Source organism: Athene noctua, chromosome 6 (assembly GCF_965140245.1).
Source record: "Athene noctua chromosome 6, bAthNoc1.hap1.1, whole genome shotgun sequence".
NCBI classification, from domain to species: Eukaryota; Metazoa; Chordata; class Aves; order Strigiformes; family Strigidae; genus Athene; species Athene noctua.
The window spans coordinates 30,159,313-30,171,910 of record NC_134042.1 but is presented as its reverse complement, the minus strand read 5'-3'; the positions used below and the strand labels follow the sequence as shown (position 1 = coordinate 30,171,910).

General features: G+C 37.8%; 1 protein-coding gene across 3 annotated transcripts in view; it reads right to left on the bottom strand.

The window, feature by feature from the left end:
* TSHR (thyroid stimulating hormone receptor) overlaps positions 1-12,598 on the bottom strand; it is a 68,752-nt gene that overhangs the window by 40,392 nt on the left and 15,762 nt on the right. For 2 of the 3 annotated variants that reach the window (XM_074909236.1, XM_074909237.1), the window contains exon 2: positions 3,991-4,062. The exons of the other annotated variant lie outside the window; for it this stretch is intronic. In XM_074909236.1, the coding sequence (XP_074765337.1) occupies positions 3,991-4,062 (72 nt within the window). The remainder of the gene's footprint in view (positions 1-3,990; positions 4,063-12,598) is intronic. 3 annotated transcript variants of the gene reach the window in all.

The following is a 12,598-nucleotide window of genomic DNA, read 5'->3' as shown; positions in this document are numbered from 1 at the left end:
ATGCATTTCTGACAGGAATTAGCTTTGGACTTGAGCATTTCATTGAATTGCTTTTTGTTTCATTCCTGTGACAAAGCAGCACAGGGTAACAATCTCTACTTCTGGCTATCAAGAGTACATAGGTATGCATTCATTTAAGAGAAACAGTAGCTCTAAAATGTTTGTTTAAACAAGGTTCATAAAGAGGACAACTAAATGTTCTATTCAGTACAGAGGAAAAAAAAAGGTTTATTTGTGGAAATTATATAGTAGAAACCACATAGCTAAACAAAGTGGAACAGTAAACACAGTCTCTATCACCCTATTGAAACTTCAGAACATTTTCTAGATGAATTTACAAAGCAAGGAATGATCTGGTAATTTTCATTACTGTTGGAAATTCTGGGATGGGAGAGGCAAATGAGACGTGGTACATCGGAGGCCAAGACATACACTAGAGCAGTAGTTAAAATACAGATACTGGTTCCTTTACCCAAAATTTGTATCAAGAAGGTGGGAGTTCATGATTTGTAGTAGTAGTAGTAGTAATGTTATAAGAAAAATCCAGAAGGGCATTGACTCTACTGAAAGTTAAATTACTGTCTAGTCTTCACAGGCTTTTTAAAATTAACAAGAGAAATGTGGTAATCCAGAAGCACAGCACAGGAGAGTGTAACACTACCATATCAGATCATGATTTTAAAGTAGGTTACAGCTATATTCAACTGTATTTATGCTATTTTTCTACACATAAATGTGGAGTAGGAGGAAAGTAACACACATTCAGATACTTTCTTGAAAGAATAATTTGGGGGAGATGTTGACATTTGTTTTTCCAGGTAGCCTTGAAATCACAAACCAGATAAACTGACAGGGATGCCAACATATTATCTTGAGGTGTGTCAAAAGCACCTATTCATCTCATTCAAGGCCATAAGTTCATTGTAATGTTGACCTTCCTCTTCAATTGAAATACGATCAAAGCATGCAACAGAGTAGTTATCTGTTACCACCCAACAGCATAGGCAAAAGATTGTTATTGATTCAGTAATGCCTATGGAGAGCAACTAGGTGGCTACGTGCCCTTAACCTACAAGGTAGCCAGGTGATCTACAGACAGGCAGTGTGAATACCCCTTCCTGACCTCTGCTGACATGGCAGTTAGGAAGATTTGGTGTAACAGCCTTCTGGCCACTGGAAGTTTTTGGAGGCTAGGCTTCTTTAGAGAAGGGTTCACTGAATTCCTTCAGATGAATACCTGTGGTTTTACAAATTCATCAATATTACAATGTGATAATTTTAAAATCTGCAAAGCATCTAAGCAATGGACTATGTGTCACAAAGCCAAAGAATAGTTGACATCCTTCTAAATGTAATAAAATATTAATAAAAATGTAATAATATTTGATAAATTTTATCAGGTTTATATATGATGCTATACATCATATAAGTGACATCCCACCACCACCACCACCCAACAATACACCATCTATCTGATTAAACTGAGATGGTAAATGAGGCTGCATGCAGATATTCAAGAAGAATTACTTATAAGAATTTTAGAAAGTCATTACTTCAATATACCTGGATGAAATTATATAATTAGACAGACCTCCATGTCCTCTCAAAATCCTGTTTCATGAATTCTTCAACAGTAGTCCATCTCAGCCATTCAGCCAAAGCTTAGCTGGAGTTGAAGTAAGATCTCCCGTTGCTACATTAGTAAGAAAAGGCTGAACAAGAAAAATGTGGGCCTCTTGCTGAATGAGGTGGTTTATTTAGTTAACAGTGGCCGCAGACAAAGCTGAACACCAGGCTGGATAAAGCCCTGAGCAGTCTGGTTGGACCTTATATTTGGCCCAGCTCTGAGCAGGTGATGGATTAAGGCCTCCTGAGTTTCTAAATTACATGACTCCCTGTGGTGGTTTAGGCCCTGCCGGGACCGGAGACCACGTTGCCATTGTCCCTCCCCCACCCTCAGCCAGTCAGGGTTGGAAGTTAGGCACAAACCCTGGGGTTGAAATAAGAAAAGATTTAATACAACAGTGTAATAAACAATCTGAACAACAACAATAGCAATAATAACAACAATAAACAGTAATAACAGTAAAGAAGACAAAAGATATACAGAGAAATACCGCAATGAACACAGCCAGCCCACCGCGTGTGCTTCCCGTGACCAAAGCCACAAAGGAAAGCTTCCCGCCCTGCCGTGCCGGACCTGACCTCAGCGTGGTATGAATAACCCGCCTGGAGACCCTTCCCCCTCTCTGCTGGGGAGAAACTTAACCCTATCCTAGCTGAACCAGGACACTCCCTCATTCTAGGGAATGAATTGGGAGATGGAAGAGAAGTTCCCTGCATCAAATAGCCATGCACAGGATGATAGATTATTGGTGTCATGGTTTAAGCCCAGAGGGAAACTGAGCACCATGCAGTCTCTCACTCACTCCTCCTTCAGGGATGTGGAGGAGAAAATACAACAAAAGGCTGGGGATTAAGACAAGTACAGGCAGGGATGTTTCACCCATTATACTCACAAGCAAAAGACAGACTCCATTGTGGAAGAAAGAACATCAATTTAATTTGAACACCACCACCACCACTAATTTACCAATCAGAGCAGGACAGTGAGAAGTACAACCACACCTTAAAAACACCTTCTCCCCATGCCTCCCTTCTTCCTGGGCTCAGTTTTGAGTTTGCTCCTGATTTCTCTACCTCCTCCCCTCCAGCAGCACAGGGGGGGCAGGGCACGGGAGCTGTGGTCAGTTCATCACCTGTTGTCTCTGCCGTTCCTTCCTTCTCAGGGGAGGACTCCTCACACTCTTCCCCTGCTCCAGTGTGGGGTTCCTCTCACAGGAGACAGTCCTCCACAGTCTTTCTTCAATGTGAGTCCTTCCCATGGGCTGCAGCTCTTCACAAACTGCTCCAGAGTGGGTCCTTCCCATGTGCTGCAGTCCTCCCAATGCCAAACTGCTCCAGCGCAAGCTTCCCTCAGAGTTCTGGCCTTCAGGTACAGCCATCTGCTCCAGCTGCAGGTGGGCATCTGCTCCACCACTGACCTCCATGGGCTGCAGAAGCACAGCCTGCCCTTACACCACAGGCTGCAGGGGAGTCTCTGCTCCAGCACACCTCTCCCCTCCTCCTCCTTTTCTTCAACTGACCTCAGTGTTTGATAGGTATTTCCCTCACAACTACTCTTCCTCTCAGGTTCCCCTTCTCAAACATGTTATCACAGAGGTTTGACCACCCTCACTAATTGGCTCAGAAGTGGGTCTGACTCGAAGCAGGGGAGTTTCTAGAAGCTTCTCACAGGAGCCGCCTCTGTAGCTCCCCTTGCCACACACAAACCCAACACAGTGAGCCAGCCACCAAGAAGGAGGAAAGCTGGGACAACTTTGTCTCAAGACTGCTGACATCAATGGGCAGTGCAGTGCAAGGGTAGCCACTTTCAATGGAACAAATGTTGATGTGAGGCAAATAGGTAGAGGTGGCTGGTTGTGCATTTACAGATTGTACCCATGCATCTGTTTACACAATGGAAGTCCCTCTCACATTACACAAATACTAATGCTTTGGTGCAAGTCCAGCCCTAGCCTAGAAATGCCACGGGGTCTCCAGTGAAATGAGTTGACAAATCATGTTGGGAGCTGGCAACAAATTTTAAGCCAAGACCAGCAATAGGATATATTCATTTGTTATGAATGAAACCATTTCTCCTATTTTGTGAACTGCAAAAATCCAAAAAAGTTTTATAGCCTTATTTATCACATCTACTTCACTAAAGTTGTGCTTTTATCCAAAAATGCCTAGTATGCCTTCTTATAGCTAGCTGAGGTTATATATAAACAATGGGATAATTACCTGTAGTTCTAAAATGTAACTGGTAAGGTAGCAAAGGTACAAGAATATTTTAATTTTGGAAGATTTTACACACAAAGACAGAATTTTGGAGAAGGAAAGTGATTTTTGAATAGCTAAAAGAATAATATCAGAAACAGAACTTACATCCTAGAGATGTTGGGGAGATTGGAAAAAGCATCACTTGGAATTGTTCTTAGATGAGTCTCCATAAACCTCCTATAGAAATAAAAGTTTGGCAGTTAATATCCTTTTGTAAATACCAGTTAACATTAAAAAGTCCTACACAGCTCCATCTCTGCTTCAGTATTCTTATTCTTATCTTCCCTTTTCCCAACATTTCCATCTTTACCTTATTTCTATTCCTGTTTCATTATGTGGCTTGGTTTGCTTGGTGTGCTCCCTCAATCTAAAATACAGCCTTCTGCATTGGCTCTCCTAGGAACTCAGCATTCAGTGGTGATGATGGGCCTTCTAAAACTCCAGAACATAACCAGCAAACATATTTGCCCACTGAAGTAAAAAAAGTATTAAGAGTATAAGCATTCTTTCAATCATTTTCAGGCTCCACAGAAATATGCCATGTCTTATTCCAAGCAAGAAATTCAAGTATGCCAGCCAAAACTGAATTAAAACAATTGCATACTACCTCAATAGAATTCTCCATATACATTTTAATAAATACAACATTCTTCCTCCCTAAACCTCTGATGTGGGGATGGCATGTACGTTGTTATTTTTTAGCTTCAGCCCAATTAAAGCTGTACTTCAGGAGAGAATATGATTACGTATCTTACCCATCGGCAGGAGGTCTCAGAAAAACAGTCAATATCTAAGGGAGATACTTATCAACAGTCAAGTTATTAACACAATGAATCTCTAGCAGGCTGACTCCTCCAAAAAAGGAGGAAATGCTTTGGAAAATTAGTCTATAATGTCTGTTAAACTTGCAGTTACATCCTGTAATTGCTGGATGAACTAGTCTTTAGTTTTCCAGTACACCTGGAATATACTTACATAATTTATAGTCAATAAATAGTCTGAAGAATAATCAAGAACAAATTATAAACTTTTCCCATAGCTGCTGTTTAAGAACAGTTCAATAGAAAAGAAATAAATTTAAATAATTTACTAATTCTGTTTTCTGTTTCGTAATGTGAAGTATGTGATCACAATAATCATATTTGATTTACACAGACAAAAATCACCTTAAGATTTATCAAGCTTCTAGAACTTGCATACAAGAAATAAAAGTATCTGTAGAAATTCTTAAAACTTCCATCCTCAGTAAAAATGTTAAAATTTTTTACGCCCCCAACCCACTGGGGGTGTGTGTGAGAGTGACTGTGTGGTTGCTTAGCTGATGGCTGGGGTTAAACCACGACACAAGGTAAAAGTAATAATAATAGAAGTAAAAAACAATTTCACAAAAATATTTCACTAATAAATCAAAATTAGAAAAATTGGAGAAAAGCTTTGCTCTTATATATGAAACACTACTAACTCTTCATACGGAGTATAGTTCTTGACTATCCATTTAACAGCCCTCTATTTTAATGTTAAGCAAAGCCATAATTACACCTCAGAAGCTAGGAGTTCCTCAATTCCACTTGTGCATTTAAGTCAGAATTCCAGCATAGCTGATTTTTTCATTTGAATGTTAAATACCGTTAGAGAAAGACTAGTACCAAGGAGTTACATCAAAATTTAAATAAAACTGTTCATAATTATTGTTCTCTTTGCACTGCACTTATGCACAAGAATAGAATCAGGCCTATAACTTTTAAAAGTCAGTCTTCAGCGTATAAGGAGGTTAAACTGAAATCTTTGATAGGCATTTCATTTCTTATATGTGCTTATGTGTACATTTTCAAACATTTAAAATTAGTGAATATCAGAAGTACCTAGCAACCAGGACAAGAGAAACATCAAGGGATTTTCCATTTGAGAGCTACAGGCAATCTGTGTGTACATGTAACTGCCACAGTCTCTGCCTACTTGCGTTTGACTGTTTCATTTCTATTACTGCCTTGTGTTAGAGAAAAAAAAAAAAATCCAGGGGAAAATGTAGGAGAGGTATACATCCATTTCAATCACACCTATTCATCTGATAACTAGCACTAAGAGTGTGCACTATGTAGCCAAAATACTATTAGAGTGAGAACTTACAGACATAGTTGTGACAGAGTACATGGAAATCTAAGGATAAAACATTTCTAGTGCTCTCTGGCTTACTGGGTGAATAACTTGGAAGCTTTATTTCTCATTGCTGATGAATCCTGACTCAGTGCTGATGTTCTTACAATAGCCTGAAGGCATATGTAATATATTATCTAATACCTTACAGTAAACACATTTATAAAAAGCACTGGCCTTTTAAAACTACATTTAGCTACAAGCCTGTCAAGAGTTTGGGGTCTGCTATGAGCTTTTGGGGGGTTTGTTTGTTTCTCAAGAATGGGACTGTTCATCAAGACAGGGCAGCAGCAGAAAGGTGACCTTCCTATCTGTCACTTGTGAGAGATTGGTGAGAGGGAGCATTCTGTCTCTGAACAACACTGACCATGACTACTTCTCCCTGTCATTCTCTGGTACCCTATACTAAGCCCAGATCAGGCTAAACAGCCATGTCTATCGCCTGAGTTCTCCGAGCAGAAGAAAAAAAACAGAACAGAGTGCTAAATGAAGAAGCTAAACACTTAGCTGCAGAGTAAGAGATGGGCACAACTCCATGAGGACTTTGATGGTAGATTTAACTGGCATAGTCAAACCTTGTTTATTTGCTAGATGTTGGCAGAAGTGGCTGGACACTTTGGGTGTTCACTTCTTAGGTCTTCTTCATGTACAGCCCAGTAGATTAATATGAAATTAAATCAACAGTGACATATTGGTAAACTGGTCAGGGTGATAGGAAAATGAAACACATTCCTGTCAGCCTTTTCTGACAGAACAGTACCAGAAGAAATGGGAAAAATACTAGATTCTAAAGTGACTGGACAGATTAATGGAATAAAAACACATCTGGGCATATAAAATACAGATTCTCACATTCAGAAAGTGCATGAACCACAAACTATTAATGGGAGAGTATTCCAGGACAGTGTCACTGCATGTTTGTCTTATTCATATGCTCTTCATGGGGCATACTTTACTGGTCACAGCTGCAGGCAGGAGACTGAGAGAGATGGAGCTTTGGCATGTTCCTGCACAGCCACTCCTCTGTACTTAAATATGCAAGAAACTGGGCACAGAGATCTCTGTAAGCATTGTATGGTTCAGTGTTAAAGAACTCTTATCCCAGGTCATTCTTAATTAATCCTATGAAATGTGCAGGTGATGGGTGTTAAACATTTCTAAACAGACACACTGTAATGATTACTTGTGGGAGTTTTCCTTTTTTCCCCTTTCTGGTTTTCCTCCATCTTAACAGCAGAAGTTTTGCACAGCTTTGACATCGACTCCAGTGAAGTGAGCCTTTTATTTGCTGTCTTCCTTCCCCTCTTCTAATTTCATCTATGCTTTCTTTTCATTAAGGTTCATACCATATATAAATATGACCTTCATATTATATGTAAATGTTGTGTTTCAGCAAAATCTAATATAACGTCAACTGTGACTATGCATACTAAGTATGTTATGAGGATTTAGTAAGAAGGTAGTACAGACTGCAGCGATCAGGCACATGGCTAGTCAAACATACTGACCAGCCCCATTTCATATGTAAATAACCCCTTTTCACCTGTTTCTATTTATTCTTCCTTTGTTCTCCGTGATTCCCTTCCCCTGCATATTGCCTCATCAGTATGCGTAATTCCACCAATCCCCCAACCTGATATCGAGGCCCCCAGGTCTGCATCTTTATCAGTTGCAAAGTCCAGGTGGACGTCTCTTTGAAGCGATGCCTGCAGTTTCTTGATAGCCCATCAGTTAGTGTGACTGACCAGGTTGGTTTCTTGTTATTTTGCCATTCTTGTCATTCTTGTTTCTCTCTGAGCTCTGTATCTCTGTATGCTTTATTTATTACCTCCCTTTTCCTTAGTATTCCATTTGACAAAGTTCTTGATCGGATAGGGGAGCAGACACACTCCTTCCATAAACTCTTACAGGTAGCTTGTGTGATTGCTCTACATAATATAACAACACAGAATGATTTTTAAAATACTTTTAAACTTTGCATGTCTGAATCCCTCAAACAAAAAAGAACCCCTGCTTTTCAAGCTCCTTCATTTCACCACGCAATTACCTCCCCCCCCCCAATACATATTGTAAAGCAAATGGAAACATTTGCCTATCTATAATATTAAACTGTTCACTTAAGCTATTTATTTCAATGTCTATTAGATTATTTCAACATTCATGCTGCATTAGATTTCCTAAATCTGCTTTGGGAAGAAAGCTGTATAAACTATGTAGTGCTTAGTTTAAAGTACCAATTATTATATACACTAGATTTTATCCGAGTCTTACAATATTTCTTTACACATGATGATTTCAACAGCCTACCAAAGAACTCCACCTCACATACAAATTCGGAAAACAAGTCTCTTCTTTTGGATGAGTTCAAGGCTTGATGGTTCTTCCCCTTTACTATCTCTTGGACTTTGAATCTACTCCTTGGATGTTGATGGTCGCACCATCCCTTCTCACAGACCACTGCTGTGTCCAGGCTCGCAGAAATCGTCTGTAACATGGGACCTGACCTCATGCTCCAGTAAACGGCAGAGAAGGAAACCCTTCTCGCTCAACTGTGGCCTGTCTGCAGCAATCCCTGCAGCCACTGCAAAGCCCTAAATAGGGAAGCAAAAAGCATCTAGTTGACCATGCCAGCACTGAGAGGGCATTATCTTTTAGCAGGAGTTGAAGGCAAATAGTCAGTGAAAAACCCAAGTGAAACCAACATTCTCCTCAAATATGAACAGTTTCACATTTTTTATATTAATATATAAATATATGTCTAACCATCTATGCATGACTTTAAATACATCCTCAGCAGTATCTGTGATATTGCTTCAGGAAGATATATTAGGGAAGTAAATATATATTTTACATACTTAGTATCTTCATTTTAAGACATTATTTAAATGTCTCTCTACAAAGCATAATAAATGAGGACCATCCAAAGAATTTCAGATTAAAATTACATTATTTATAATTTGAATCATGGCAACAATATCTACAAGTATTTAAATGAACTATTCTCCACAAAGACAGGAAAAAGAAATTGACCATATGTGAAACAAAGTAAGAAATTTTACATACTAATATAATCTTTCTGAGAAAGTTATAACAATGACCTTTCAGCTTTTATATAGGAGAATAACTATGACAGCTAAGATAATGACCAGGTAAACAACTATTAACTTCTAGTTTTCTATATTCAGCTAAACCCAACACAAACTAAACAAACTTAAAAATATTACTTTAAAAAAAATATTCTGAAATAAATACACCGTAGTCTTTCAGTGGTGCAGAAATAGCTATAAAAAGGCATTTCACATAACGAAATACATGCTGAGCTTACCAGAAGACGGTTACCACCTAGTGTCTAATGCTAGTATTACCAACGTGGTAGGAGCGAGGGAAAGACAAGCACAGCAAGCTAACTCTAAAATTAGAAATCACTTCTGAATTTTCTGGAAGACTACATAGCGACTTTCCCACAATTAACCAGCAGTCCAAAATAATAACACAAAGCATATGTCAAAACTTGCCTAGCCCTAAGAAATTAAAGAAATACTAGAGCGTTTCAAAATGAAAGCATGCAGGTCAGCTTTTGGACAATGCTGTATTGAAACTAAGTTCTTGGTGCTAACATATCCTCTTCCTGCGTCCTGAGGTGCATATGGACACTGTCAGACTGACAGGCAAGAATTCAGAGTTGTTACTTGCTAACATATCACAAACAGAAAACACCAATCCGTAATGCTGGAGCTTACTCTTGCTTAATTTGTGATCACCCACTGCTTCTTGCTGAATTTGAGTAAAAAATGAAGACTTTACAGGAGACACTGGCTCTGTTGAATGTTGCCTTCCATTTACCAGTAAAACAGCTAATTACCAGCAAACCAGCTAGTGACATTTAATAGGTTTCAGAACTGTTAGTGCTGAAGAAAGTACGCAATTTAAATACCTACAAGGCAGAGGTATTTAACCCTAAACAGTTGAGATACTGAGAACTGAAAAAAAATGGTAAGGAAGGATCCTGTGAGGAACATCACTAATACAGAGAACTGCTGAAAGACACCGGCTGAACAGGTAGAAACATAATCAGTACCACTAATATCTAAAGAAAAAACATATACGAAAATAGGTAGTGGCTTAATGTTTTGCTTAGCATACATTTCGATGCTAAAGAAAGGTGGCTGTACAAAATTCAAATAGCAAGAAGTATTTCTAGGGTGTCAGAATAAGATGATCACAGTGAAGGTTACACTTAAATATGCATTTGTAAATTTCTGTGGAAGATTTATTTAAAATAATACCCTTACAATCATACAGTTGTATAGCCCAAGAAATGGCAAGAGATAACTCCTAATTTTAAAGTTGCATTTTAAATATGTGACTCAGTATAATCCTGAACTGGATAGATCACTAAATCACTTGCCCTCTGTTTTCCAATTTTTTCTTTTAAATACAAAGTATTCTCTCAGAAAAAGCAGCAAAGGCCAATATAGTTTAAAGAATCCAAAGGAAAATATTGGGATTTAAATGGTGTCAAGTCACACTTCAACTTACAACAAATTAAAACTGTTTTTTCTAAATGGCATACACAGCTGCCCTGCATAGTGGTAAGGTCTTCGTAAAGCCTTTGTGTTTAACATTTGAAGGATACAAATTATTTCCTCCATTGATGTTTGCCTTGATGTATAAATATTAAGACTATTATAGGTCAGCTGTTTTAAACATTTTCTCCTTATTCAAGGCAAAGTTGAACAGACAATGAAGTGAAAAGACACCAAATTACTAAGTGAAATATTGAACTAAAAAAGCCCCACCTTTAAGAATAAGTAACTTCTTTGTTTTGGGAAATATATTTCCAAGCCCTACAGACATACCCACAAAATGAGTTCTGAACAAAACTGGGAACTACCTTGAAATTTTCTTTTCATTTCAGATATTGCTCACATTCCTCAAAGAAAATTGTTAATACACTTTGCGGTACACAGGGTACCTGTAAACCCAATGTATAAACTGCTGTTTCTCATCAAATAGAGAGAGTAGATGTCAAATTCATGATGAGACATCACATGCAAATATCAAACACAGACATGCAGCCTATTCATTGGCCACATTTCTCACAGCTGGAAGGTTGTTCCTTGACCAAGTATTTAACTATTTCTGAAGCCAAAACCAGATTTGAGCTTTCTTAAAATAATTAATTACTTTTCTACCAAACACCATTATACTTTCCAAATCCATTAAAATATGTTATCAGTTGTCTTTCAGGTAATAATTTAAATAATTTTAGGCACATGCTGCAACATAAAATGTTTCCAAAATACTGCATTTTACAAAAACCTGTACTTTTAAAATTTCCTTTTGTATCTCATGCATGTTATTATATTTACCTACATATTTTGCTTTAAAAAGCATGGTATTACTTCTGTAATCCTGCTGTTGACATACAAAAACCTGCATCTTGATATACACTCGGTCCTAGAAATTAGTATGTGTTATCCTCTCAGTTAAAGTGAAATATTAAAGTGAAATGATTTGTTCATAACCACAATGCTGAGTCATAGAAAAAACTGTCCTGTTCTTGAAGTTACTTACAAAATATGTACTGCTTTACTGTACACACACAAAACAACCCACTGAAGTGACCAGATGAAAAACAGGCAAGAGTGACAGTATGGGACCAGAGAGACAACTGAAGATCAAAATATTATTTTTTGAACACTGAATACAATTTTTTTAATTGCTTACCAGTCATTGTATCAGTAGCATTTCTCGTAAATTTGTAACATCTAAAATTCTTGTGTCATGTCACTGAAACCCAGACAGTACTTGGAACTGTACAAGCACAACCCAGAAAGCCATTCCCAGTAGAAGCAAGCCTTACTTCACTGTGCTTTAACTACACACATAGCTTGCCCAACAGAAAAGCAGAGGGACTGTGAATAGTTCTTTTGTAGATGCTAAGAAGAGGTTCGCTTAAATGAGAAAATCACACATTGTCACAAAAGACACTGGTGATACGACAGTAGAAACTAATTTGTATCTTTGCCTTGTCTGTGGACATGACTACTTATGATCAACTTAATAAAAAAAAGTGTTTTACACCAGAACTACAAACCTCTATTTTATAAAAGTATTTTGACAGTTGTTTAAAAGACTGATTCTGTAAGTGTTACAGCCCACTGAATCTTGAATTGCTACTGCAGCCAGTTTTCATTACATTGTGGGTTTTTTGTCATCAAATTTCCAACCCATTACACTTCAGAAGCACAAAACAGCCTTCACCTGAATCGAGAGAGCTTATTGATATAACTGTAAAAGGAAAGAAAAAGCTTAAATATTACAAAATACTGTAACTACTAAGCAATTTTTTACAGTGTATTTGCAAAAAGTATATTTTCTGTTGGTATCAGTTAAGAATGCTTTTTATGTATTTGCAAAATCAATAAATGTTTAATATTTTTCATAACAAGGGTTTACAGAATCTCAAAACAGTCTAAAAAGGGTGATAATATTTGGAAAATTGGACCATTTCAAGAAGTGGTTTTAAAAAATCTACCTTCATCATCAGCTGTGA